At 36.0% G+C, this 24,019-nt stretch overlaps 1 protein-coding gene and 1 long non-coding RNA gene across 4 annotated transcripts; one reads left to right on the top strand and one right to left on the bottom strand.

Annotated features, from left to right (window-relative positions):
- Positions 1-199: 199 nt before the first annotated feature.
- LOC141375413 (uncharacterized) lies at positions 200-7,694 on the bottom strand. Of its 2 annotated transcripts, none has more exons than XR_015495990.1 (5): positions 7,192-7,675; positions 6,998-7,073; positions 4,146-4,961; positions 3,746-4,068; positions 200-900 (listed from the first exon to the last, which is right to left on the bottom strand). It is a non-coding gene; the product is annotated as an uncharacterized LOC141375413 (long non-coding RNA). The 2 variants fall into 2 exon arrangements; XR_015495991.1 differs by having other exon boundaries at positions 229-903; positions 7,192-7,694.
- c6ast4 (six-cysteine containing astacin protease 4) lies at positions 3,280-6,544 on the top strand. Of its 2 annotated transcripts, none has more exons than NM_001442398.1 (10): positions 3,280-3,305; positions 3,797-3,881; positions 4,207-4,210; positions 4,346-4,411; positions 4,497-4,640; positions 4,824-4,941; positions 5,727-5,905; positions 5,995-6,076; positions 6,147-6,271; positions 6,437-6,544. In NM_001442398.1, coding segments are annotated over exons 2-10 (792 nt in total). In that variant the 5' UTR covers positions 3,280-3,305; positions 3,797-3,809; the 3' UTR covers positions 6,439-6,544. The 2 variants fall into 2 exon arrangements, with proteins under 2 accessions (NP_001429327.1, NP_001020351.2); NM_001025180.2 differs by having other exon boundaries at positions 4,201-4,210.
- Positions 7,695-24,019: the final 16,325 nt, after the last annotated feature.

Here is a 24,019-nt window from a genome sequence, read left to right as displayed (position 1 = left end):
ATATTGAATTAATCTTTTGAGTTACTGGCATCATGTCCATATACACAGAAAGGAGACAGTGTTGTTGAACATTGAACTTATTCTCAGCCCTTGTTGCCAGCTGTTAAATCCCCCACTGTCAAATACAAAACTCCACAATTCTGAGTCTAAAAACTGCTGATCCACAGTAAGTCTCTACATTTTTAACAAGAGCATTGTTAAGACTGAATGAGTGTGATTTATTTTTTTAATGCAACAGCGTAATAAATAAGGCAAGGCAATGAAAGTTTGTTTACATAGCATATATCATACACAATGGTAATTAAAGTGCTTAACATAAACAGGAATAAAGAGACAAGATAAGAAAATAAAAACAAAGAATACAAATTATTAAAAACAAATGAAAAACAAATAAAAATATGTTAAAAGAGGTCTTAAAAGAAAAGAAAGACATAATAGTGCGACCTGTGGGAGGTAGCACAGTGCTCATTCAGTAAAGGCACAGCTAAACAGATGTGTTTTCAGTCTTGATTTAAATGTGCCTAATGTTGGAGCACATCTGATCATTTATAGAAGCTGATTCTAGCAGCGGTGGGTGTCACCCAGGGTCACCCTGCTTTGACTGGACTCTTGGAATTTCTAGTTTATAGGATCTTAAAGATCTGAGTGATCTGTTAAGTTTGTATTCAGTCAGCATATCTGTAATGTATTGAGGTCCTAGGCCATTTAGTGATTTATAGACAAGTAATAATACTTTAAAAACTATTCTGAATGTAACAGGCAGCCAGTGTAAAGACCTGAGAACAGGTGTGATGTGATGTGATTTTCTGGTTCTGGTCAGAATTCTGGCAGCAGTGTTCTGGATAAGTTGCAGCTGTCTTTTTGGGAAGGCTGATGAGGATGCCATTACAGTAATCCGCCCTGCTGGTGATAAAAGCATGAACAAGTTTCTCACTGGAAACAAAACATCTAATAAACTTGCAATGTTTTTTAGGATGATGCTGATACTGCTTTGACATGACTACTGAAACTCAGATCTGACTCCAGAGTAACCCAGATTCTTGGCCTTATTTTTTTTTGTTTGACTTCTAGAGCCAAGGTACTCATTCACCATCTTCATATCTAATCATATAAGAAATAAATAGATTAATTTACTCTCACCCCTGCTTTTAATCACAAAAACATCGAAAGTTATTGTGAAAATATATTAATAATATTGCTGAATTTCTAGTTTTACATTATTATCTAATTATATTTTAATTGACTTAAATGTTTTTAACAGCCACAATCTACCATTACTGGTTTATTATTATGTTTTAAATAAGCTGCTTTCAAAATGTCTGTGTTTATGTACTATTCCGTTTCCTACTTGAGTAATATGTTTAGAATCCCAAAAATAGAGAGTGCACTTTAAATATCCAGACGACACACTTTTTGACCAAAAAAATGTACAATGCTTCACACTTGATGCACTCAATTATTACAGATTTAGTTACTGAATGTAGATGGATGTGGTGGATGTTTCAGACTCCAGCACTGAATGAAAAAGTAACCTTATAAACTTCACATAGACTCAGACAGTTGAGTGCTAAGTAAACAAGCTCATGGTGTACTGCATTAATTGGGACAAGCTATTTAGTTGTTAATCGCTCTGATCATTAAGGATGTACATTCCCTTGTTGCTCTGTGACCATGTTTTTGACCTTTGTGGTTTGAGAAAAGCAAAACATAAAGCAAGATTAACATGATTCCATTACATATTAAATTTGGTATTAAGATTCATAAACCTGAGTCCAAAATGCTGAAGATTTGAATGGTGTTGATCTCAACAGGCTCTGAAATGGTAGTCGTGACTCAAATCTCAACCTCTTCACCTCTTTGTTGCGAATACAGATGCACTACAGTATGTATGTTCTTATGCAGTTGTCATTACAAAGCGTAGGCCAGACTCGGTAGCCGGAGAGGGGCCAGAACCTTTAGTTTTCTGTTGCAGTTTAGAGTAATAATCTAATCGACTCATTTACCCTTTGGCCTCAAAAACTCAGATTTACTAGAGATACTGCAGTTTAGATCCTTCAAAATCCAGCTTTTTTCTTCCATTTAGGAGCATTTAGTGGTAGCTTAGATTCTTTAAAATTCAGTGTTTTTCAATCTATTTTAGATCTATTTTTTAGATTTTCAATTAACACAGAAATATTTGCTTAAACAAAAGCAGATTAGATGTATAATCTATCAAAAAAAGGAAGAAAACATTCCCATATTTATATATCAGACCGGTGACAAAATGAAAACAGTAAGACATTGCCTCACTGTAAAAAAAAGTCCTGTTGTCTTATATTTTTAGGCTGAATCAACTTAATCTTATGAGTCCATTGAATTTATAAATGTTAAACTGATGTAAAACAGCATGCGTATCTTATAAAATTAGTTCAATCTTAGAACATGATTGACTTAGTTTGATCAGTTTCAATGAACTAAAACATGCTGCTAAGTTTATTTGATCATATTTTTACAATGTGTATTACCTAAAAAAGAAAGAAGTAAAACATAGAAAAGCAAATTTAATATAGTGGTGGCACAGTGGCTCAGTGGTTAGCACAGTCACCTCACAGCAAGAAGGTTGCTGGTTCGAGTCCTGGCTAGGCTAGTTGGCATTTCTGTGTGGAGTTTGCATGTTCTCCCTGCGTTCTTGTGGGTTCTATACAGTGCGTTCTATACAGTAGGTGAATTGAATAAACTAAATTGGCCGTAGTGTATAAGTGTGTGTGTGTGCGGCTGGAAGGGTTACCGCTGCATAAAACATATGACAGAATAGTTGGTGGTTCATTCCACTGTGGTGACCTCTGATAAATAAGGGACTAAGCCAAAGGAAAATGAATGAATGAAACTTAATTTAATAACCCAGTAAAGCAGTATGTCATACAGTTTTATTATTGATAGATTTGTTCTCTTTATTCTTAATGCTTAATTGCCTTAAATTAGCCATGTTATGTATTCTGTATAATACAAAATACAAATATCCTAAACCTTTCATCCAATTTTGTTAAACTATTTGTTATTATTTGTTTATATTATTTTTGGAGTGCTGTAATAAATATATGATCTACTGAGAAAGGAAACAGGCAGACAGTTCATCAGGTTTCAGTCTTACATATGAACCTATGGAGCAACCAATGAGGGAATTTCACACCTGTTCTCTTTCAAACCATGTGTCAGCATGTTTACTGTGTTACTATCTGAAAAAGTTGCATCGATACAGTCTAGGTACTGTATAAAAGCCTCTGGTCAACGTTTTGCATTGGCTTTAGAAATCTACGACAGAACTGGTATGTTTCCCTCTCTATTTTATCAAACTGTCACATTGTCTGACTGTTAAATGAGTAAAGTAAAACATTTATCACAATTAGGTATAGTAAATAATTAGATAATTGTAGAGCAAAAATCTGTTTCATTTGATCAGATTTTAATAATGTCTTCTTATTATTTGTAATTGATAAGATGTTATGTAGATTTCACACTAAAAATGCTGCACTGATTTAATACCATTGGGTCAAAGATGGGCAAAACGACCAATCATGTTATATAATGTTATTTTATACGTGGTTTAAATAAGTGCTCAGTACATTCCTAAATCTATTTGTTTTTTTTTCCTGCATTTTATTATATGAGCTCTGCAATGAACTAACAACTCATGATGACCATGTAGAAAGCAAGAATCAAAAATGTTATGATATGTTGATGAATTAGAACAAGAGTTTAAGCTGACCATTATTTGAGGCATTCTGCCTAAACAGCTGTGCCCTGGTTCTTTCCGCAGGTCTTTGGACACCATGGTTGCAATGAAGGTGACTTTCGGCCTGTTGGCCCTGATGCTGGTCTCCTCTGTTAGAGCTGAGGAGATGGTAAGACACATACACACACAACACCAGTACGCTGAATGATATATACAAATATATTGCTTTAAATTACTGCTGAAAGAAGAATGAAATATGATGACCGTTTTCCCAGTATTGGGTTGTGGCTGGAAGGGCATCCACTGTGTAAAACATATGCCGGTGTAGTTGGCGGTTCATTCCGCTGTGGCGACCCCTGATAAATAAGGGACTAAGCTAAAGGAAAATGAATGAATGAATGAATGAATGAATGAATGAATGAATGAGTCTGACCTTGTCACTTTCTTTTCCATGTCCATTTTGTGTCTGGTGTTTTGGCATAATTCTGATGCAGCCTGGTAAGTAACGCTTCAGCAGCTCTTATTGCGCATATGACAGTTTTGGGATGAAACAGTTCAGTTCTGACAGCTGCTGCATGTTGGATTGATTGAAGTAATGGATCATTTGAACATGTTAATGTGTTTTTATAATAGCTGCTGTGGATGAGTCTGCTGAGCTGTCTGTGTCTGAACTGCTGCATAGAGCCAACAGAGGCATCAGTGCGTACTCAACACTAACTCACAACATCAGTATATCCCAACTGTTCATCACTGAAAGACCCAAAATGACCTGTTCATGTTTTAGTTCCTGAAGCTGATGAGCCCAAGCTTCTGGATGACATTGCTGTGAATGAGAGAAACGCTGATCCCTGCACCTCTTACAGCTGTCTCTGGCCCAAATACAGTGACGGCAAGATTTATGTGCCTTACGTCATCGCCAACCACTACTGTAAGTCATTAATATTCTGATTTATGTCTTCATTTAGAGTGCAAACACAATAAAGGTAGACTGTTGGCGATTTCAGAAAAGAACTGAATGCAACACTCGAGACTTATAATGAGTGCAAAAGCTTGTCAGTGTGAAACAAGGCAGATATTTCCATAGCAACCTGTCTGAACTTTGCCCTTTCAGCCTCCCGTGAGCTGGAGATCATCCAGCGCGGTCTGGACTCTTTTGCTTCTGTCTCTTGTATCCGCTTCTTCCGCCGCAGCAATGAAAGAGACTACATCAGCATTGAGTCTCGCAGCGGGTACGTGACTGAGCCAAAATCTGAATCAGATAAACACAAACTAGAGTACATAATGTGCTTCATCAGAAGTTAGAATGAATGTTATTGGATAATAGGAACCACTTTTTATTATTTTTGTCTCTTTTTCTTTTAATCAAACAATTATTTGTATTGGTCATGTAAGGGTCATATATTAACTGAACTTCTAATGTTGTGGGTGAGTGCTGTGCATACTAATTAGCATTTTTGCAGAAGTAGATAGATGCGGGTCCAAAATTAAATTCAGCTCTGCAGAAACTTCCTGTCTGAAGAGAGGTGTTAAAACTGAACACAGAACATAGAAAGATGTATACTTTGTTGTTGGGCAGAGAATTCGTAGAAAAAGAGGAAGTATGTCGAAGGTGCGGCCAATGGAGGACTGAACAATGACTGACAAGTGACGTTACACCAAAACTCCACCTGTTAAGATCGGTGGTGTATATATGCTGAAGTCAGGAAATGTATGTTAGTTGCGAACCTCTTGAATGTAATTCTCGTATTGCATTGGGGTAATGTAACCCAGAGCTCTGTCATCGAATTATTCATTTGTATCCAATAAATTACTAATATTTTTGTCATTGAAGAAAAACCTCTCCTGACCTTTTCTCTTGAACACGCATGGAGTTGGCTTGATATTCCAACAATGTTTCACAGTAATGATGACAAGAAATGAGAACTGTTTTCATTTATTTTCAATATTATTGAGAAACATTAACATATCAATGTCTGTGTGACACATAAATGTTGACATTATGTTCATCTTACAGGTGCTACTCTTACGTTGGCCGTCAGGGTAATGTCCAGACAGTATCTCTGGCCCGAAGTGGCTGTCTTTACCACAGCACTGTTCAGCATGAGCTGCTCCACGCCCTGGGCTTCAACCATGAACAAACCCGCAGTGACCGTGACAATCACATCCAGGTCATCTGGGAGAACATCCTTGATGGTAATGTTCAGTCACAGAACACTTTGAGGAGAGCCCATACTCTTATGTAGTGTGTTTACTGATTTGGATGTGTTTTGTTTTCTCATCAGACATGAAGTACAACTTCAATAAAATCAACACCCTGAACCAGGGAACTCCTTATGACTACAAGTCTGTGATGCAGTACGAGAGGTGGGTGAGCTCAAGATTAACTTTTTTCAAAAGTCTCCCAGATTGTAATCTAACTGTCACTTGCTTTCAGGTATGCTTTCTCCAAGAACGGATATCCCACTATGATTCCCATTCCCAACAATAACGCTGAGCTGGGCAAGTCCACTCAGATGAGCCAGAATGACATCACCAGGCTTAACAGACTCTACCAGTGCTGTGAGTCAGACATTTATTTACATTTCCATAGATAGCAAAAAAAAAAAAAAAAAAAAAAAAAAACATGGACATACAGTATGTATATATTTATTTTTACTTTTGTATGTTTAACAGTTAAGTGTGGAGAATTTTAAATTTACTTTTGCCCATTTATCCGTCTTTTAGGAGCAGCACAAATTTAAAAGGATCCAAAGTCTCACTGATGTTGCTGAACAACCATCAGTCTATCAGATGGATTAAGCACAAAACATCAATAAATTCTTTAAACCAGAATAATTTGTGTGAGTTTCTGTGAAGGAATGTACACACACACATTGTGTGTTTCATAATAAACATTAGACATTGATACATAGATTACAATCATTAATGACTGATTTGATTTGGTATTTGCATCGTTGCCTCCAGAGCAGAGGTTATAAAAAATGGGAGACAGAAGATTTAATTGATGCATCAATTATCCGAAATTACAGACATGCCTTAGTCGCCTATTGCAATTTTTTGGCACTAACTAATACATAATGGACATTAAATAATATATTTATGGTCATAAAAGAAGACAGCAGAAAACAATGTGAATTTCTGCATATAAAATTCATTTGCAAATACAACAAATGTTTGTGCAGATCACCGTTTATGTGTTGTTAACTAGTCTCTCTGATCATCAGGACTAAATGCATGCCTCTTCCCTATTTTTTACAGGAAAAGAGTAAAGAATTATTAACTTACCTTATCCATAAAAGACATGGAGGTACTGAAAAGTAGGCAGACACTTCACCACATTGAAACATGACAGACAGAAAACCTGTTCGGAAGTGTCAACAAACATTTTTTTGGGGATCCATAATGTAAAATAAATATAACAACAACAACACATTTACATTATACACAGTAAATTTAAAAATAAAATTGTATTAGCCTACTTTTTAAAACTTTTCCCATAATTCCATCACTCTTTGACGTTGGCGCAGCAATCCTCCATGATCAGGCTAATTTCACACAGCTAGCAGCCTACAGTACAGCTGATACAAGACTTCCACGACTAGTAGTCTCATCGCTTTTAGTGCTCTGAAGATTGTAATTTATTTGAGTGATATTGTAGGAATATTGTAGCTCTGAAGTTTTGATGTAATTCGGCGTCCATGTGCGGTACAGAAGCGGAGCGACGGAGAACTGTTCACTGCTCTAAGCCTCATTGCTCAAAGCACTCAGCTCAGTCATATCCAGATTGCTATAAATGTGAGTTTTTGAAAATCATATTTTAATGTAAATTATACTTACTAAACTGTCTAATTTAGTTACCTATATACATATTGGTGTAAATGTCTTGCTGTGTGTGTTTAGCAAGTTAATTTAGCTTGTTATAAATTGTTGCAACCCACCGAGCGGGAATCTGGACCTTTCCCCCCAAAACCAAAATCGTCCGAAAGACTCGATAGAATAGTTTTTAAACTTGGTAAAATGTTAGAAAGAAAAAGCGTAATATTGTGATAAATGAAAGTATAATATGGTCGATTTGATATGGTATAATTCATAGGTAAAATAAATAATTTTAATAAATAAAAAATATGCCTTAAATTAAGTTAGTGGTTTATGACAAAAAAGACAGTCAAATGTTTTGTAATTTCCTTTCACTAAATACTCCTAAATGTCAACACCCATGCAATTTGTATTTATTTTTATCAAATGAGCTGTGGAGCTGTCCACCAGATATGAAGCAAAACTGCATTTTTGACAAATAAACCATAATTGACAACAGGAAACATGGAGAAATAGTAAACAATGCTTATTTGCAGCACCAACACTGTGTTTTGATACCTATATGCATGTTTAGACACTTTTTATTCTCTATAGCATTAATTTTGGTCAAGTACAGAATGTCATTTCTTTACAAAATCATATTGTAAAATAATTTATATCATTTAGGCACAATTTTAATATGACTGAAAGTGGAAATTGATCTATCTATGCTGACCTTTGCCCTCACAGCCTGATCTGATCGAGAAATCATCTGGACGTTCGCTTCAGGAGAGAAGTGGCTTGTACAACTGCATCTGTCAATCAGAAAAGAATCGTAGGAGGTACATTTTCATATCTTACCACAAAACTCTTACCCGTTGTCTTTTTTTTTTTTTTTTGGTATGGCTGGAAGATGAGGCAGATGTGTAACTGTTTTTATTCAGTTTCTTTTTTCCACTTTTCTAATTTCTTTGAGCAGAATGTATGGGTGGGTGTATGCATGAGCCTTCTGTGATATTTAATTTTAATATTGTAAAAATAAGCTTTCACAATTTACATATAAATGAAAAGAAAGGATATCATTGAAATTTCTATGAAAAGTAGAAACTTTTTTTCTTCTCTGAAAGCCACAAAACTCCTGTTGGTTTTGTGTTTGAATCAAGACTGTCAAGAGAACATTGTGATTTTGTTGTTTTTGTTGTTTTTTTCAAACCAAACTTAGATCACAAAGTTTAAAATGCCCCTGTTATGCATTATATAATGTCATATTTTTTTTTTTTGGGATCCCCAACAATATGCTGATATGCAAGCAAAGACAAAAATTTGTATGGAATTCATTATTAGCAATGCAGTTAAACCAGCATACTTTCAATTCAGTTCAGTTCATGTTTATTTCTAAAGTACTTTTACAATGTAGATTGTGTCAAAGCTGCTTAGCATAGAAGTTTTACTAGATTGAAACTATGTCAGTCCAGTTTTCAGAGTATTTGCACTGCTGAAAATCCAAACACTGAAGAGTAAATCCATCAATGCGTAGTTCCACAAGTCCCAAACCAAGCAAGCCACTTCTCTTTACTTAACGTAACTTCTAGTAATAACAATGACAGATACATTCAGTATTAGTTCATCAAAAGTTTTTGACTGCAGCATGTGCAAGCTTTTTGAAGGTTAAAATTAACATGGAATATGTTTGAAATCGTTGAAACAACTTTGATTCGACTCTTTTGAGAGACAATAGTTTTATGCACTTTCAGATTTAAATCTCAGCTTGATCTTATCATTGACTTAGAGTTGTATTACACACTGCATGGAAGATAATTTTCAAAATGATCATAATTGGGGTTCTTTAAATTCTTTCTGGCTAGGCAATTCTACAAGATATGATGTAATTTTCAAGAAGGAAGTAGTTGGACAGCAGGTGGTGGTGCTCCTTTTTTTATTCTTTCAACCACATGATCACTTACAATACACATGAGACGGTAACTGTTTTCAAGGTATACTTTTGGAGAAGTAAAGGTTTCAAAATTGCCAAAATTTTCTGTAATTTCCTTAGGTATGTGTAAGATTTTTTATTTACTTTTTTGTTTGTTTTTTTAGGACAACAGTATCTCTAGCAGAAAAAAAATCCAAAGATGTCGTTTTAAATTGTAAAGAAATCAGTGTTTTTGAAACTAATGAAGACAGCAGAAGTCAATGATTCATTTGAATTATTTAGTCTGACATGTTTACTGCGCCAAAATATCATAAATCTTTCAAAAAATAAAATATATTGTTTTCGAAGGGAAGAAAGTTTTTTGTTTTTTACCCAGACATTTAAAAAGAAAATATTTTAGAGCACTGACCACAATATTGTGATACCGTGAAACTATGATATTTTTATTCAAGCTTATCATACCGTCAGAATCTTATATCAGCCAATGCCTAATCTACAATAAGAAAGGAGTCCTATCTAATGCATTTTCAAGTACCTCTAGAAATGGTGGGTCAAAAGCTCAAAATGTTTCTGACCTTGTTTACGTCTGTATTTATTGTTGGCCACTTGTGATCAGATTTGACAAGAACTCTTAATACCAGGTCTAAACAGGGTCCATAATAAACACGTGTGGTGGCATGAAATCTGAAAGTAGTTGAAATATCAAGAATTTCTTTTTTAGTCAGAGAGCATTTGACATTTATTCACTGTTATTACAGCCATTTTCTTGTGTTTATAAAAAACCTTATTGACACTGATGTCTGTCCTCTTGATGACACCCTGTAGATTGCTTTGCCATTTTCCTGGAGCGATCCTGTTAGTTTGATCTGACAGCATTTTTATGTTGGCAACAAAACTCCAATATGCTGTCCAAAACACTGTTCTCAGCTTCAAAATAATGAGTAGTCTAGGCACTACTTAAACAGAAGAAAGGTCCTTATAAAAAAAGAGCAGACAAAAAATATTTTTAAACTGCACTGAGGTCATTGTGGCCTAGAGAATAAGGTGGCAATTGAGCCAATTTATGAATACAAATATGGAAAAAGTTAAACAGAGACATCCATAAATTATACAGTATATCTTAAAAAGGACATGCTTTGATTTTGCAGTAAAAAAATCATTTTTTTAGCATTATTTGTGAGTATAATTTGCATTTTTTTCTTATTAATTTTAGAAATGTCTTCATTGTAGAATGCATGCATGTCAGAGAATGTTTGCGTGTGCAAACTCTGCAGCAAGATTCGACTGTAAGATGAGATTCTGTGTGTGGTGTGAAGGAAAGGTACAGTTCCCTCTCTCCTGGCAGAGGGTGTGAAACAAACGCACGCGGGGGATGCATGAGGTGGTATGTGGCAGACTGCCGGTCTCTTAGCAACAGCACACGTACAGGAGAGATGAGAGATGAATTCTCTCTTCAAAGTGATATATCTTACATTTACCGATATGACGATATCCTCTTCAAAACGAGATACAACGTTGATAGTACAAGAGGGATTTCCTTGTCTAAACTTCACATCACTCACAATAGCTGGCCTAACATAATAGCAATATTATAACAATTTTAACAGTGTCTGTGATATTTTAATCAAGGACTAAAGATACTTCAACTTTGAGTGACATAGACCATTGAACATTCTTGATCCTTATCTAATAAGTTGTTCATTTCACCACAAAAACAAAAACAAAAAAAATCTCATTATCATTTACTCACTCAGTCGCCTTCATGGCTGAAATTTATCTCCACCACAAATAGTCATAATGTTTGTTTAATTGTATCTTTTAAAGGTTTATTATGTATATTGTGAAATTTGCCCCAGATGTTGGTAATGAGGCAACAAATACGTGTAGATTGCTGAGTATAAATGTTTTATAAACTTTTTTGCATCATGCCATATAACTTAGCTCTTGCGGAAGAATACCAATGCACTTTATTAAATGTCATCTGTTTATGCCGAGGTTGATATTAATTCCTGGCTGTGTTTACATAGATGTTAAAGCTTCAAAATATAATTGTAAATACATCTCTGTTGATCCCTTTTGTTACTATTATTGAGCCTATATTTCATCTGCAACACAACTAGAAAAAGGTTTTTTTGGTGGATTACAGATAGATAGCTAAAATAAACCTCTCTTCCACTTAAGCTGAAAAGTCATCTGCTCAATTTATTAAAATAATTTTTGACAAATGAAGTTTGATTATTTTGATTGTTTATTTCAGTTTATACAACAGTTCTTGAGTCTGATTAGCTGATAGCTGTGCGATATTCTGCAATATCAGAACTTGTACAGTCTCTTTACACTTGTTAAAGGGCCATGAAACCCCCTTGTTTCAGCAGGGTGTTTTCACACCACATTGGAAAAAGTCTGAAAAGTGGGCGTATCCAGCTCTTTTTAGGGGGGAGTGTTGGAGGAACTAAAGTGGGATGGTGTGGGAGTGTCTATTTGGGCATGCCCGAGTTTCAGAGTGAAAACACACTCACACACACAAACACACACACAGGAGAAAGTGATGGTGTTTACATGGACATCTGTAGTCGAATTATTTGCCAAATTATTAAATGGTGGACTTTAACTACAGTTTGGCTCTTTCATTCATGCCCCTCACGACAAATGAGATATTTGATTCGAGGAACTGCTCTAAGCGTGTATTTTTCATGCAATGTTTGATACCGCACCGCGAATGAGAGCAAAAAAACTTCCGCATTTCCCGAAAACTTAGATGCACACAGCAGGTAGCGTCAGAAAGCCGCGTGTGTTATTCCGGTTGCAAAATGCGGCGAAAATCCTACACGAGGTTAAAGTTTGGTTGTGGTGCTAACATGTTTACACTCAGTGCAATAGTTAACTTAGTTCGATACGAACAAACTGACAATCACCAGCAACTAGAGCCGCGTCTTTATTAAGAGAAAACTACAAGCGAATCCGGATCACTGCGTTTGCAGATGAGAACAGCTCTCAGGTAAACAATGTTCCTCCTTAGACACGTAAGTTATTGTTATCGAGCGTCGCGTACACTGTAATCCACGCATGACTCCATCTGCACTCTCACAGAGAGAAAATGAAAACAAAACTTAACTGCAGCAAACTATAAAAGCAACACTTCACGCTTGTTTTGCCAATACAACGTGGTGTGAGTGTCGTCTAAACACTCTGACAGTAATGAATATTAATGAAGTTGCACAATAGAGCGCGCTGATTGGTTTAAACCAAGCCTTACTCATGCATTAATGCATCACACTGTAAGACGTAATAAGACACACTCTGGCACAGACGCCCAGTCTGCACGCTGAAATACACGCTATTATGTCATGACCGTAACGCAGCTTCAAAAATTCGTTTCAAACTGGAAGTACGACTTTGCTTAAAATAACGCAAAAACAACCAATTTACACTTTTTAGCGAAATATAGGTGTCCTAATAGTGTTTTTAGCAGTGTGGGACACATATACGACTGTCAACAGCTCAAAAAATGTGTTATGGTGTTTCGTGACCCTTTAATTACTCCTCCCTCATAGAGTGACAGAAGATCAATAAACTGACTACAGTTTGACAAATATTGCAGCTGTTGGACAACATAATGTACTTTTGAGGCTTTTTAAAACAAGAATGTAGTTGTTTAGATTGCACCTATGCATTTTTTTCATAAGGATAGTGCCAATTTTAAATATGTATAATTTCTGAGATACAGCTCGTCGGCATCCATCAGCCTGTCATTGAGCAGAGCAAAGACAGCTGACGTTGTCCATCCACAAGATGGCAACAGAGACCTTGGAGGGGAAAAGATCTGCATATTTTCAAGCTACAACTGATCAAAATATTATAAAATTAGACATTCTAAGTTGATCTCTCTCTTTTTTATGTTGCAGTGCTGTATTTATACCATGGTTATTGTAGTGTATTGAGTGTGAAATGGGACCATATCTGGAATGTATGTGTTCTTGATATTGCAGACAAGTTCTGTGTAAAGAGAGAAAGAATTTTTTTCCTTATTTTTTTTTTATTTTTCCTTATCACAAACACAACAGTAATCTGGTAGAGTTTGCGCTGCTTTGGCTTTTTTGGGCTTAATTATTGTGGTATGTCAATTGCAACAGAGTAATACTGGGAAATGTCTTTAGAATGATGTCATTTCATGTCGTTCCAGCTTATAATCTTAAAATACTGTATCAGCAAAATCACCTGTTTTGTCATAACTTTAGACATTACACTAGAGAATCATTCAAATATTAGCTCTATGATGTGGGTAAATTAGGAACGGTTTCTGCTGTTCTGCAGCTGCAGATTTGAATGGCAGAAGAAAGTAGTTCCTCATACAAAAAGATTTTCAGACTCTCCGTGTTTGATTTTTTAAAATACACGATTATGCCATTGAACTGTTGTATAAATGCAATATTACACTTGTAGGAGTGCATTATGGCTGTATATCTTCCCTGTTGGGACACACAGACACACAAAGTGCCGATATACAGCCATAATGCACTGCTATGAGTGTGATGTTGCTCATATATCATGGTGTGTATGAGAGAGAGAGAGAACAGACTGAGATGAGCTGACTCAGATCAAAGCTCATTAATATTCACAAGCGTTCTAAATATGGTCAGTATGGAGCTTCAGATTCTAGACGTATTTCTGCTATTTATAAATGAGCATATAAAATTTAAAAAAAACTTTTAAACTTACCTAAGCCACATATCTACTACATAGATATCAGAGGTCAATTTAACATATTGAATCAATGCACTATGTGGCACCTTTAATATACTTTTAAGATTTTTATCTTTCAAAATATATTTTGTATTATTACACAGAAGAAAAAACGCCATACATGTTTTGAATGGCAGTGAAAAGATGTTCATCTTTGTGTGTATCTTTTTTAAGTTTTAATAAGGGTACTTTTTGCTATGGCATCATCTGTTAGGCTGAAGTGCAGTTGTACTCATTTTGTTTTATGATGATGAAACAATTATTCTCCCTATTAATCACTGTGGAACAAAATTGAGAAGCAGGATAATGTCATTTTGATTTAACGCCTTGATTTGCAAATGTTTAAAGCAATGAGCAAATTACCGTCAAAAATAGGTCAGGCGATGAAATGTGCACACAAAATTTCATGACCTATTTACTCACACCTACCACACAATTAATGAACACACACACGCATCACACTTATACAGAGAGCACATTCCCTCTCTTTTCATTAGCTTCTCTGTAAATAGAGCAAATATCACAGAATATCATGGCTGGTTCTCAATTATCCTCTACAGCTCCTTCTAGACAACAGTGTGCTCCAGTTCATCCAATGCTGTCCCTCTTCCTCCCCCATCTGCTCCTCAGGAGGTGAGAATGGGTTTGAGAAGTCCCCCTGGGGACTGGATAAGCTACCTCCCTCTCTCTCTCTGATCTTTTGCGCTCACTCGCTCTCCCTCTGTCTCTCACTTTGTGGCAGATGGCGGTTTATCAGTGAGAGCACCAGATCAAGACTCAAACAAATGCTCATAACAATCGCGAGTCCCCTAAGTCTCCTTCTCTATTCATTTTCATTTGGCAAGGAAGCTGTTGATTCGTTATTTTTGTTGAGGGGACTTTTTTTAGTACTCCACATGAACACATCAATGAGATTTCCTGGCCTAGTGGGAGGCGTGTTTTTGCTCTGATCAGTATTATTAGCAGTTTCGATTATAAGATGTGAAGGTGCACATTTTTGTGGACAATTTAAAGTACATTATATAAAATAGAAGTGTTAACTGAATGTTCGGTAAGGTAATTGCATCTTTCTGTTATTGATTGCAGTTTAAGCTACACTCACCAGCCACTTTATTAGGTACACCTGTTCAACTGCTCGTTTACGCGAATTTCTAATCAGCCAATGTAGACTTAGTCAAAACGATCTGCTGCAGTTTAAACCGAGCATCAGAATGGGGAAAAAAGGTGGTTTAAGTATCTTTGAACGTGGCATATTTGTTGGTGCCAGACGGGCTGGTCTGAATATTTCTGAAACTGCTGATCTGCAGGGATATTCATGCACAACCATAGGGTTTACAGAGAATGCTCCAAAAAAGAAAAAATATACAGAGAGCGGCAGTTCTGTGGGTGCAAAAGCCTTGTTGATGCCAGACGTCAGAGGAGAATGGCCAGACTGGTTCCAGCTCAACATAACCACACGTTACAATCGAGGTATGCAAAAGATCATCTTTAAATGCACAACATGTCCAACATTGAGGCGGATGGGCTACAGCAGCAGAAGACCTCCTCGGGTGTCTTTCCTGCCAGCTAAGAACAAAAAAATGAGGCTAAAATTTGCACAGACTCACCAAAATGGAACAATAGAAGAAAGTAAAAATGATTCCAGGTCTGATGAGTCGAAATTTCTGCTTCAACATTCTGATAGTAGGTCAAAATTTGGCGTCAACAACATGAAAGCATGGATCCATCCTGCCTTGTATCAGGTGGTGTAATTGAGTGAGGCATATTATCTTGGCACACTTTGGGCCCATTAGTACCGATTCAGGATCCTGTCTATGCCACAGCCTACCTGAGTATTGTTGCTGATCATGCCCATCCCTTTGTGGCCACAGTGTACCCATCTTCTGATGGCTACTTCCAGCAGGGTAATGCACCATGTCATAAAGTGTGAATCATCTCAGACTGGTTTCTTGAACATGACAATGAGTTCACTGTACTCAAATGGCCTCCACAGTCACCAGATCTCAATCCAATAGAGCACCTTTGGGACATGGTGGAAAAGGAGATTTACATCATGGATTTGTAGCTGACAAATCTGCAGGAATTGCATGATACTGTCGTGTCTATATGGATCAAAACCTCTGAGGAATATTTCCAGTACCATGTTGAATATATGCCATAAAGGATAAAGGGAGTTCTGAAGGCAAAAGGGGGTCAAACCCGGTACTAGTAAAGTGTACCTAATAAAGTGACTGGTGAGTGTATATTGACTATGTTGTATTGAAATACAAACAATATAAGACTGTACTAAAAATATGATTATTTCCATGACTTTAAACTAATTATGGTGGGATTTAATTGTAAATTCATAAAATAAACCCATATTCATATGGTCTATAATTGAATATTTTTTTCACCAAGGGGTGCTTGGTGGTTTGTAAAAACTATTTAACACAATTTTTAGCTTATAGAGTTTTAGGTAAATGTAAAAGTTATCTTCTAAACTTAAAAGGCCATGAAATTTCATATTAGCACTTTTTAGTTCTAACCACAATTTTTAAGAAATGCTACAAAAGGGAGAACATCAGCACAACAGAATCTTTAGCTTTAGTCAGTAACATTTTACTCTTATTGAGCTAAAATCGTCACCACTTAGCACTCTGCTATTCAGTTTTACACTGAACAAGAAAAAACATTTATATTTTACATAGTTTTGTAGGCTAGGGAAATTCAGTGATTGCTATAATGCCATGTAATCTGCCATTTACATTTGTACTAAATATGCATTAACTTGCTGTTCAATTTTTGACAACAAGTGAGTTCTTTGATCAAGGAGTTTTAAAGGCAGTTAATGCTCTCACAAAGCAGAAACAACTCATTTTGATTCATGTACACTCATCCACTGTAATCATCTCTCATTCACTGTAAGCTATGTAATACTTGGAATGTCTGTCAAAGGAAATCAACACGAAGGATGTCATGAATAATTTAGCAAAGGATTAGGAAGTAAAGATCTCATAGGATAGGAACATGTAGTCTCATGAATAATTATGTTATCAATGTATTGTGTGTGTAAGATGTTTCAGCAGGAAAGCAAATATGAGGAGATGAGGATTCATTTCCAGCTTGTAAATTTTATTTACAAACAAAATCAAAGACAGTCAAAAACATGGCACACAATATGACGAGCCACCAAACCAGACACAGGTGAACATAGTCAAGCAATTAATAACTATAGAAACATTCTAGCACTGTGTTCCATTTGGAAGGGCTCATCTCTCTGCCAGGGAGTAACAGGGACAGGTTTGAAGGGATTAGGGCAGGTATGCCCAATACGTTGATCACAATCTACCGGTAGATTGTAAAGCTAGTGTGGGTATCGCATGGAAAAAAACAGACGTGAGCCTATCATCCATCCTCACTTAAATTTATTGCTTGATTTTCGGCGCCAATAACCTAGTGGTTAAGTATGCCGACATATAGCACACCATGGTGTTCACAGCGACCCAAGTTTGATTTCTGGCTCGAGGTCCTTTGCCGACCATACCCCTCTCTCTGCTCTGTAACCTCAACTGTCCTATCTTAATCAAAGGTGGAAAACCCCTAAAAATCATTATATATGAAAAATTGTCGCTTGATTGACATACAGGGCAGCCAGTCTGACATCTGACTTTTTTTAAAACATGGGTAACCATGCATACTACTAAAACTGCACCAGCTTTAAGTGCTGCAAATAGCATTCCACCATGATGATCATTTGGTAGTGTGATTGAAGCTAACTATCAGTAGCTACTTTCAGAACTATGCTTCCCTGGCTGATTCCATTCAGTGCAGGTCATCAGAGTAAGGTAATGACAAAAACATGTGCAGCGTTTTAGGTGCAATATGGGTTCATGCAGTTATGCAAGGTACATCAATATATTTTGTACAAATACAGAATTCCCTATATGTTTATAAATAAATATCTGTATTGCATTTTTATATTTGCTATATCATTTTGACTTGGTCATTTTATAAGTAACTTCCATGCTGAAAAAGTGTGGGCACCCCTAGATCAGGCCATAGGGGTGAGCCCTTCCAAATGGAGGATGGTGTTTGACAACAAACAACTGCATTCAGGCCTAAATTGTCCGTTAGTAGTACCCTTTGAAATCCTTTATTCTGAAGGGCCCTTCAAACTGGCCAGTTTTAAACACTTCAGTTTAGAATGACACTTCAATATGGCGGCCATGACTGTCGCTACAAATTGCCTTTGTTCATCAAATTCATTGATTTCACCAATTTCTTAACATAAATAATCAAATTAATTACAAATTAAATGCATTCTTTTAACAGTCTTGTTTTTAAAATAGTAAATATTTACTTGTTTTAAATGTGTATGAATAGTTAAATGAATGTGTAAAAAAATTCTCAGCTTAAAACAAATCCAGCATTGTTCATAATAAACTGTTTATATAACCCACTTTATAAATGTAATATAAAAGTAAATCATATAAATTGATGCTGAACAATTACATCACAATATAAAAATTGGTTTTCAAACCTGAAAACCTACAGTAGGGCTGCATAATATATAGTTTTAGCAACAATTTGGCATATCTGTGTATCTGTAATAGTCAAATTGCAGGATTAGATTATTTAATAAAGATAAAAAAATAGACATTATCAAAGGTTATTGCCTTGAAATTATTTATACAATGATGTCCATGTTATTTTATGTTTGATTGTTCAATTTCTTTAACTGCTTACTGATATTCTCCAGAAAACCATAAAGCACTTTTTATTTCACTTTTATCTTTGCTCTGTTGTATTTATATATGCTTGTAATTTATTAATAATGGATGCAAATGCACTACTTAGAAAAAGACTTGATTATCTAAATGAATGCACATTTTCCAAATAGAGCTGTTCATCTTGTGAAATTAGACGAGGCAGTGGCGCAGTAGGTAGTGCTGTCGCCTCACAGCAAGAAGGTCGATGGGTCGCTGGTTTGAACCTCGGCTCAGTTGGCGTTTCTGTGTGGAGTTTGCATGTTCTCCCTGCCTTCGTGTAGGTTTCCTCTGGGTGCTCTCGTTTCCAAAGACATGCGGTACAGGTGAATTGGGTAGGCTAAATTGTCCGTAGTGTATGAGTGTGTGTGTGAATGTGTGTGTGGATGTTTCCCAGAGATGGGTTGCGGCTGGAAGGGTATCCGCTGCGTAAAAACTTGCTGGATAAGTTGGCGGTTCATTCCGCTGTGGCGACCCCAGATTAATAAAGGGACTAAGCCGACAAGAAAATGAATGAATCTTGTGAAATTATATTCAATATACACAATATATATTGCAGGAAAACAAAATGTCGGATTTTTCCAATATTGTGCAGCCCTATCACACAGTATATGTGATATTGCGTTTCATAAAAGGTTTTTTTCAATCTTAAGGGGGTTGATTTACTTCAGGTTGTCATCAATTAGAAAACTCCAGCTTTTAGTTACTGTTAGATTTGTTTCTACTCTGCTACCTGCCGTTTGTTTGCATATTCAACAGCCACAAATAGCCAAAAATAAATCAGTCAGAAAATGAACATTCCTCCTGACAGAGGAAAGAAAATTCCACACATCTTAACAGAAAGCATCTGACAAGGCGCAAACACTCAATAGCACAAAGTCACCTTTGCTTGAAGTGACAAACTGATGAGGTGAGAAGGAAAGGGAGAGGTGAGAGATTTCTTCTTCCATAAGATAAGCTTGAGAACATACATCCATTTATTCCGTCTCTCTTTCTCTCTCTTGCTATCTTGGTCGTTCACTCTCTTTGAAGGAGTTATTCTGAGTAGATAGAGAGAAAATGAGCAGCTTCAGAGAGAGAGGATGGTGGGGAACTGGAGCTCAGGAAATTTGTTCCATCTAATCCCCGTAACTGGCGAGATCTGTCAAGGAAAATTCCCTCTCCGTCACTCACTCTCTACTTGATGCACACGCACAAACGAACAGGCACATTTCTTGTCATGGACTGCTGCCATGAGGCATGAGGTTTGGCACCTCTCGTTCCAGAGCAGCTTGTCATGGTCTGAGCGTGAAATTGAGGGGATGTATTACTGATTTCATGTTGCTCAGTTAACTTCCCCTGGCTGCCACGCTCAAGTAGTGCTGCTAGCAATGCTAACAAGCCAAACACCAGTTTGCATTTGGCTCTTGGTTAAACAGATTATAGCTTGCTCCATGAGTCACCTCATATATATATATATATATATATATATATATATATATATATATATATATATATATATATATATATATATATATATATGTGTGTGTATGTATGTGTGTGTGTGTTTGTGTGTGTGTGTTTGTGTACTATGCTATGTATATATAGTATTGTCTAAAATTAATAGAAACATAAAAATCTGTTCTTTGTTTTTCTAACAGTTTATATTAAGCTCTATTAGTTTTGTTAACACAACTTAATTTTGTTTAGAAAATTTTTTGGGATCCTAATAATGAAAATAGATAGTAAATCAAACACATTTTAAAGCATGCAAATTGATTATGTCCGTAATCTTATGAACTCAGTTGATAATGAACCAGTGTGTTGAATACTATAAGAGAAACAATAGGTGTATGTGTGAGCAACTCACACAAACAAACAATTATGTAAACAACCTTTTATTGTACTGTTATATCCATTAAAATAAGAGTTTGGCCACCCAATATCTTTAGGAATAGAAAGATAATACATTTCAATTCAAATAAATTATTGCTAAAATTTCTATTTTTATGTTTCTCTTGATTTTTCCTGTTTATTAAAATATTATTTAATATTTTCCACAACATATTATTTGGGTGTAGTAATTTTTGGACTGTGAAATGAACGTTTTTTGCTAGATTAGTTCCGGTCTTGACTTTGGTACTGACTAATCTAATATATACACAAAACAATTATTGGAAAGCATCTTATAGAAAATGTGTATATATGAGCAATATCACACTCATAACAGTGCAATATGACTGTTTATCAACCCTGGTGGTAGGCAATAAACAGCCATATTGCACTGCTACGAGTGTGATATTGCGTTTATACAACAGTTTAATGGCATAATGGTGTACATAAAAAAGAAAAGCAAACATGAAGAATCTCAAAATTCTTTTGTATGAGGAACGACTTTCTTCAGCGTTCATACACATTTGCAGCTGACGTCAGAACAGCAGAAGCCATTACTACTTCACCAACGTCACTTAGAGCTAGTATTTGAATGATTCTCTAGTTTAATGTCTAAAGTTATGACAAAACCGGTGATTCTGCTCACATTTTAAGATTATAAAGCTGTCTAGAGACATTTCCCAGTTTTTCTCTGTTGTAATTGACATATCACAATAATTAAGCCCAAAAAAGCCAAAGCAAAGCAGACACTACCAGATTATGGTATAAATACAGCACTACAACATACAAAAGAGGGAGACCAACTTCCACTTACCAGTTTAATAATGATTTGATCAGCTGTAGTTTGAAATGATGTGTAGTTTGAGTTTTTCTCCTCTAAGGGCTTATTATGCGATCTCTGTTGATCTCTGTTATCTTGTGGCGGAACGTCAACCATTTATGCTTTGCTCAGCATGACGGACTTATGGATGCTGACGTGCTGTATCTCAGAAATAGGGTTGTAATGGTATGAATTTTTTACGGTATGATAATCGTCTAAAACAATACCACGGTTTGACGGTTTCGCGGTATACGGTATTAAATAGTAATTCTCATAGCAAAGACCCTGAAAAGAATAAGAACACGTTTTCTGACTGAACAAAGGTTTTATTTCAACAAACTTTTGAAAGAACCATTTTAATAGAACTATAGAAGTCTTTTATAAAAAAATAAACTGAAAAATCTCCCATTTTAATAAATTAAATTAGAAGGAATAAACAAGCAGGGTCTTTTAAGATTAGACAAAAATAAACTTAAACTGTCCTTCCTTATAAGCAGGATAAATGGGAGACCAAAAGTGCAATACCAAGTTTATGGCTGTAAACATGTATTTAAAGCATTGTTTTTTTCAGTCTAGGTTGTGATGAAGAAATGTAAGCATGTTGAGATTTTCAGGACTTAATCTTGACCGCTGAGGTGAGAGAATGTGTCCACTTGTACAATGAACAAATAAAAAAATAATAAATAATGTGTCAAAGTCCAAATAAACATGGTGCAAATCCTCAGTAAAAAAATAGATATAAATATTTACTATACTATAAATAGTTACATAACGAAACTAGATTCAATATGGAACATCCTTAGGTTTTATGTGCCAGCATGGATATGGTTGTCTGTGGATATGGATTTGGATGTGGTTGTCTGCAATGCAGACAAACAGCTACACCTTCATTTGTGTCTTTTGAAAACAGCAAGAGCAGCCGTTCGTCTTTGCTGTGTCACTGTTTTGTCATGTTTCTGTGCTGCTGTGCATGCAAAAGTACTTAGTATGAGAATTATTTCATGCAAAACTTTTTTTTTTTTTGCGTTTTATTTAGCCGCGCAGAAATGTATGCCTATCTCTCATTCCGTGTTGTTCAAAAAGCTCAGTGTTGGTCCACAAACAAAAGTGAAACCTATGCTTATTGGTTGTGATATAGCGAGTTTGAACCAATCTGGGCATGGAGGAGGGACAATGCATCAATGTATCATGTCTGATTTGTCCGGAGACACAGTGACGAGCGTTTCTTTGTCAAATCAGCGTTGTCAAATTTTGATGACGTAACATGTGATACAGCACTGGAAAGCTGAGATTCTCTTCTTTATGCCAATCTTTGAATTGTATGAATCGGATCAGCGGATCAAAAGTTATTAAACATTTAAGAGCAATACTTATTTTTAGCCGCGGGCGGCTGTCTCGGTCTTTAAGGGTTAAAACCGATGATATGCAATTGTTCATAGTATGATAATCGTGCACGTTCAAATCGTGGTAAACCGTCATACCGGTATATTGTTACAACCCTACTCAGAAATTATAAATATTTTTAAATAGGCACTATTTTTATAAATTAACTGCATAGATGCAATCTAAACAACTTGCTTTAAAAGCCTCAAAAGTACATTTTGTTGTCCAACAGCAGCAATATTTGATAACTCTGAACTTTGAAGTTCATTGATCTGCCTGTTCCAACACCTGTTGGAAGTATTAAGTTCTATAAGCGTATTGTGAAGTGCACATGAAAGTGACATTGAAGCTCAAAGGATGTCTTCATGCTCAAGCTTTCCAACAGGCTGGTCAAGTGTGAAGTCATAATTGCCATACAGTTCGCTGGAAGTGATGGTTTATACCAGAGGTGGCCAACCCTGTTCCTGGAGAGCCACCTTCCTGCAGATTTCAGTGGCTACCCATATCAAACACACCTGAACCAATTAATTAGGCCCTGAACACCACATTATAATTACAGCCAGGTGTGTTTGAAATGGGTAGCAACTGAAATCTGCAGGAAAGTGGCTCTCCAGGAACAAGGTTGGCCACCCCTGGTTTATACACTGTAAAACAAATCTGTTAATTAACAGTTCTATGACTGCAGATTTTCACAAAACATTTTATTTTAGTAGCTTTTTAAGTGTTTTGAATTGCATTATGGGACTTCTGCTCCAACTTTTTTTATGTAGACAGTTTAACTGAATGACATTCTGGAAGAGTTTGTCTGTTTGTCATGTCAATTACTACCAAGACAAGTATAAATGGCTTCTTACCTCATCCTTATAACAATTCGTCCGTAGTGATGGGAAGTTCGGATCATTTTACTGACTCGGATCTTTGAGTCTCGTTCATCAAGATGAACAAATCTTTTTTCGAGTCATTTCGTTCATTTGGTTCAATTTGCCAAAATGTTATTAAAATGTTACAAATTG

The sequence above is a fragment of the Danio rerio genome, chromosome 7 (genome assembly GCF_052040795.2).
Source record: "Danio rerio strain M-AB ecotype USA chromosome 7, GRCz13ab, whole genome shotgun sequence".
NCBI classification, from domain to species: Eukaryota; Metazoa; Chordata; class Actinopteri; order Cypriniformes; family Danionidae; genus Danio; species Danio rerio.
This window is presented reverse-complemented; position numbering and strand designations above follow the sequence as displayed.

Bases quoted from the DNA above. Each gene is read 5' to 3' on its own strand.
- c6ast4 (NM_001025180.2), top strand. From the start codon at position 3,810: ATGGTTGCAATGAAGGTGACTTTCGGCCTGTTGGCCCTGATGCTGGTC. The intron at 4,942-5,726 runs GTACGTGACTGA...TTCATCTTACAG, and splicing joins AGCATTGAGTCTCGCAGCGG to GTGCTACTCTTACGTTGGCC. The intron at 6,077-6,146 runs GTGGGTGAGCTC...ACTTGCTTTCAG, and splicing joins TCTGTGATGCAGTACGAGAG to GTATGCTTTCTCCAAGAACG.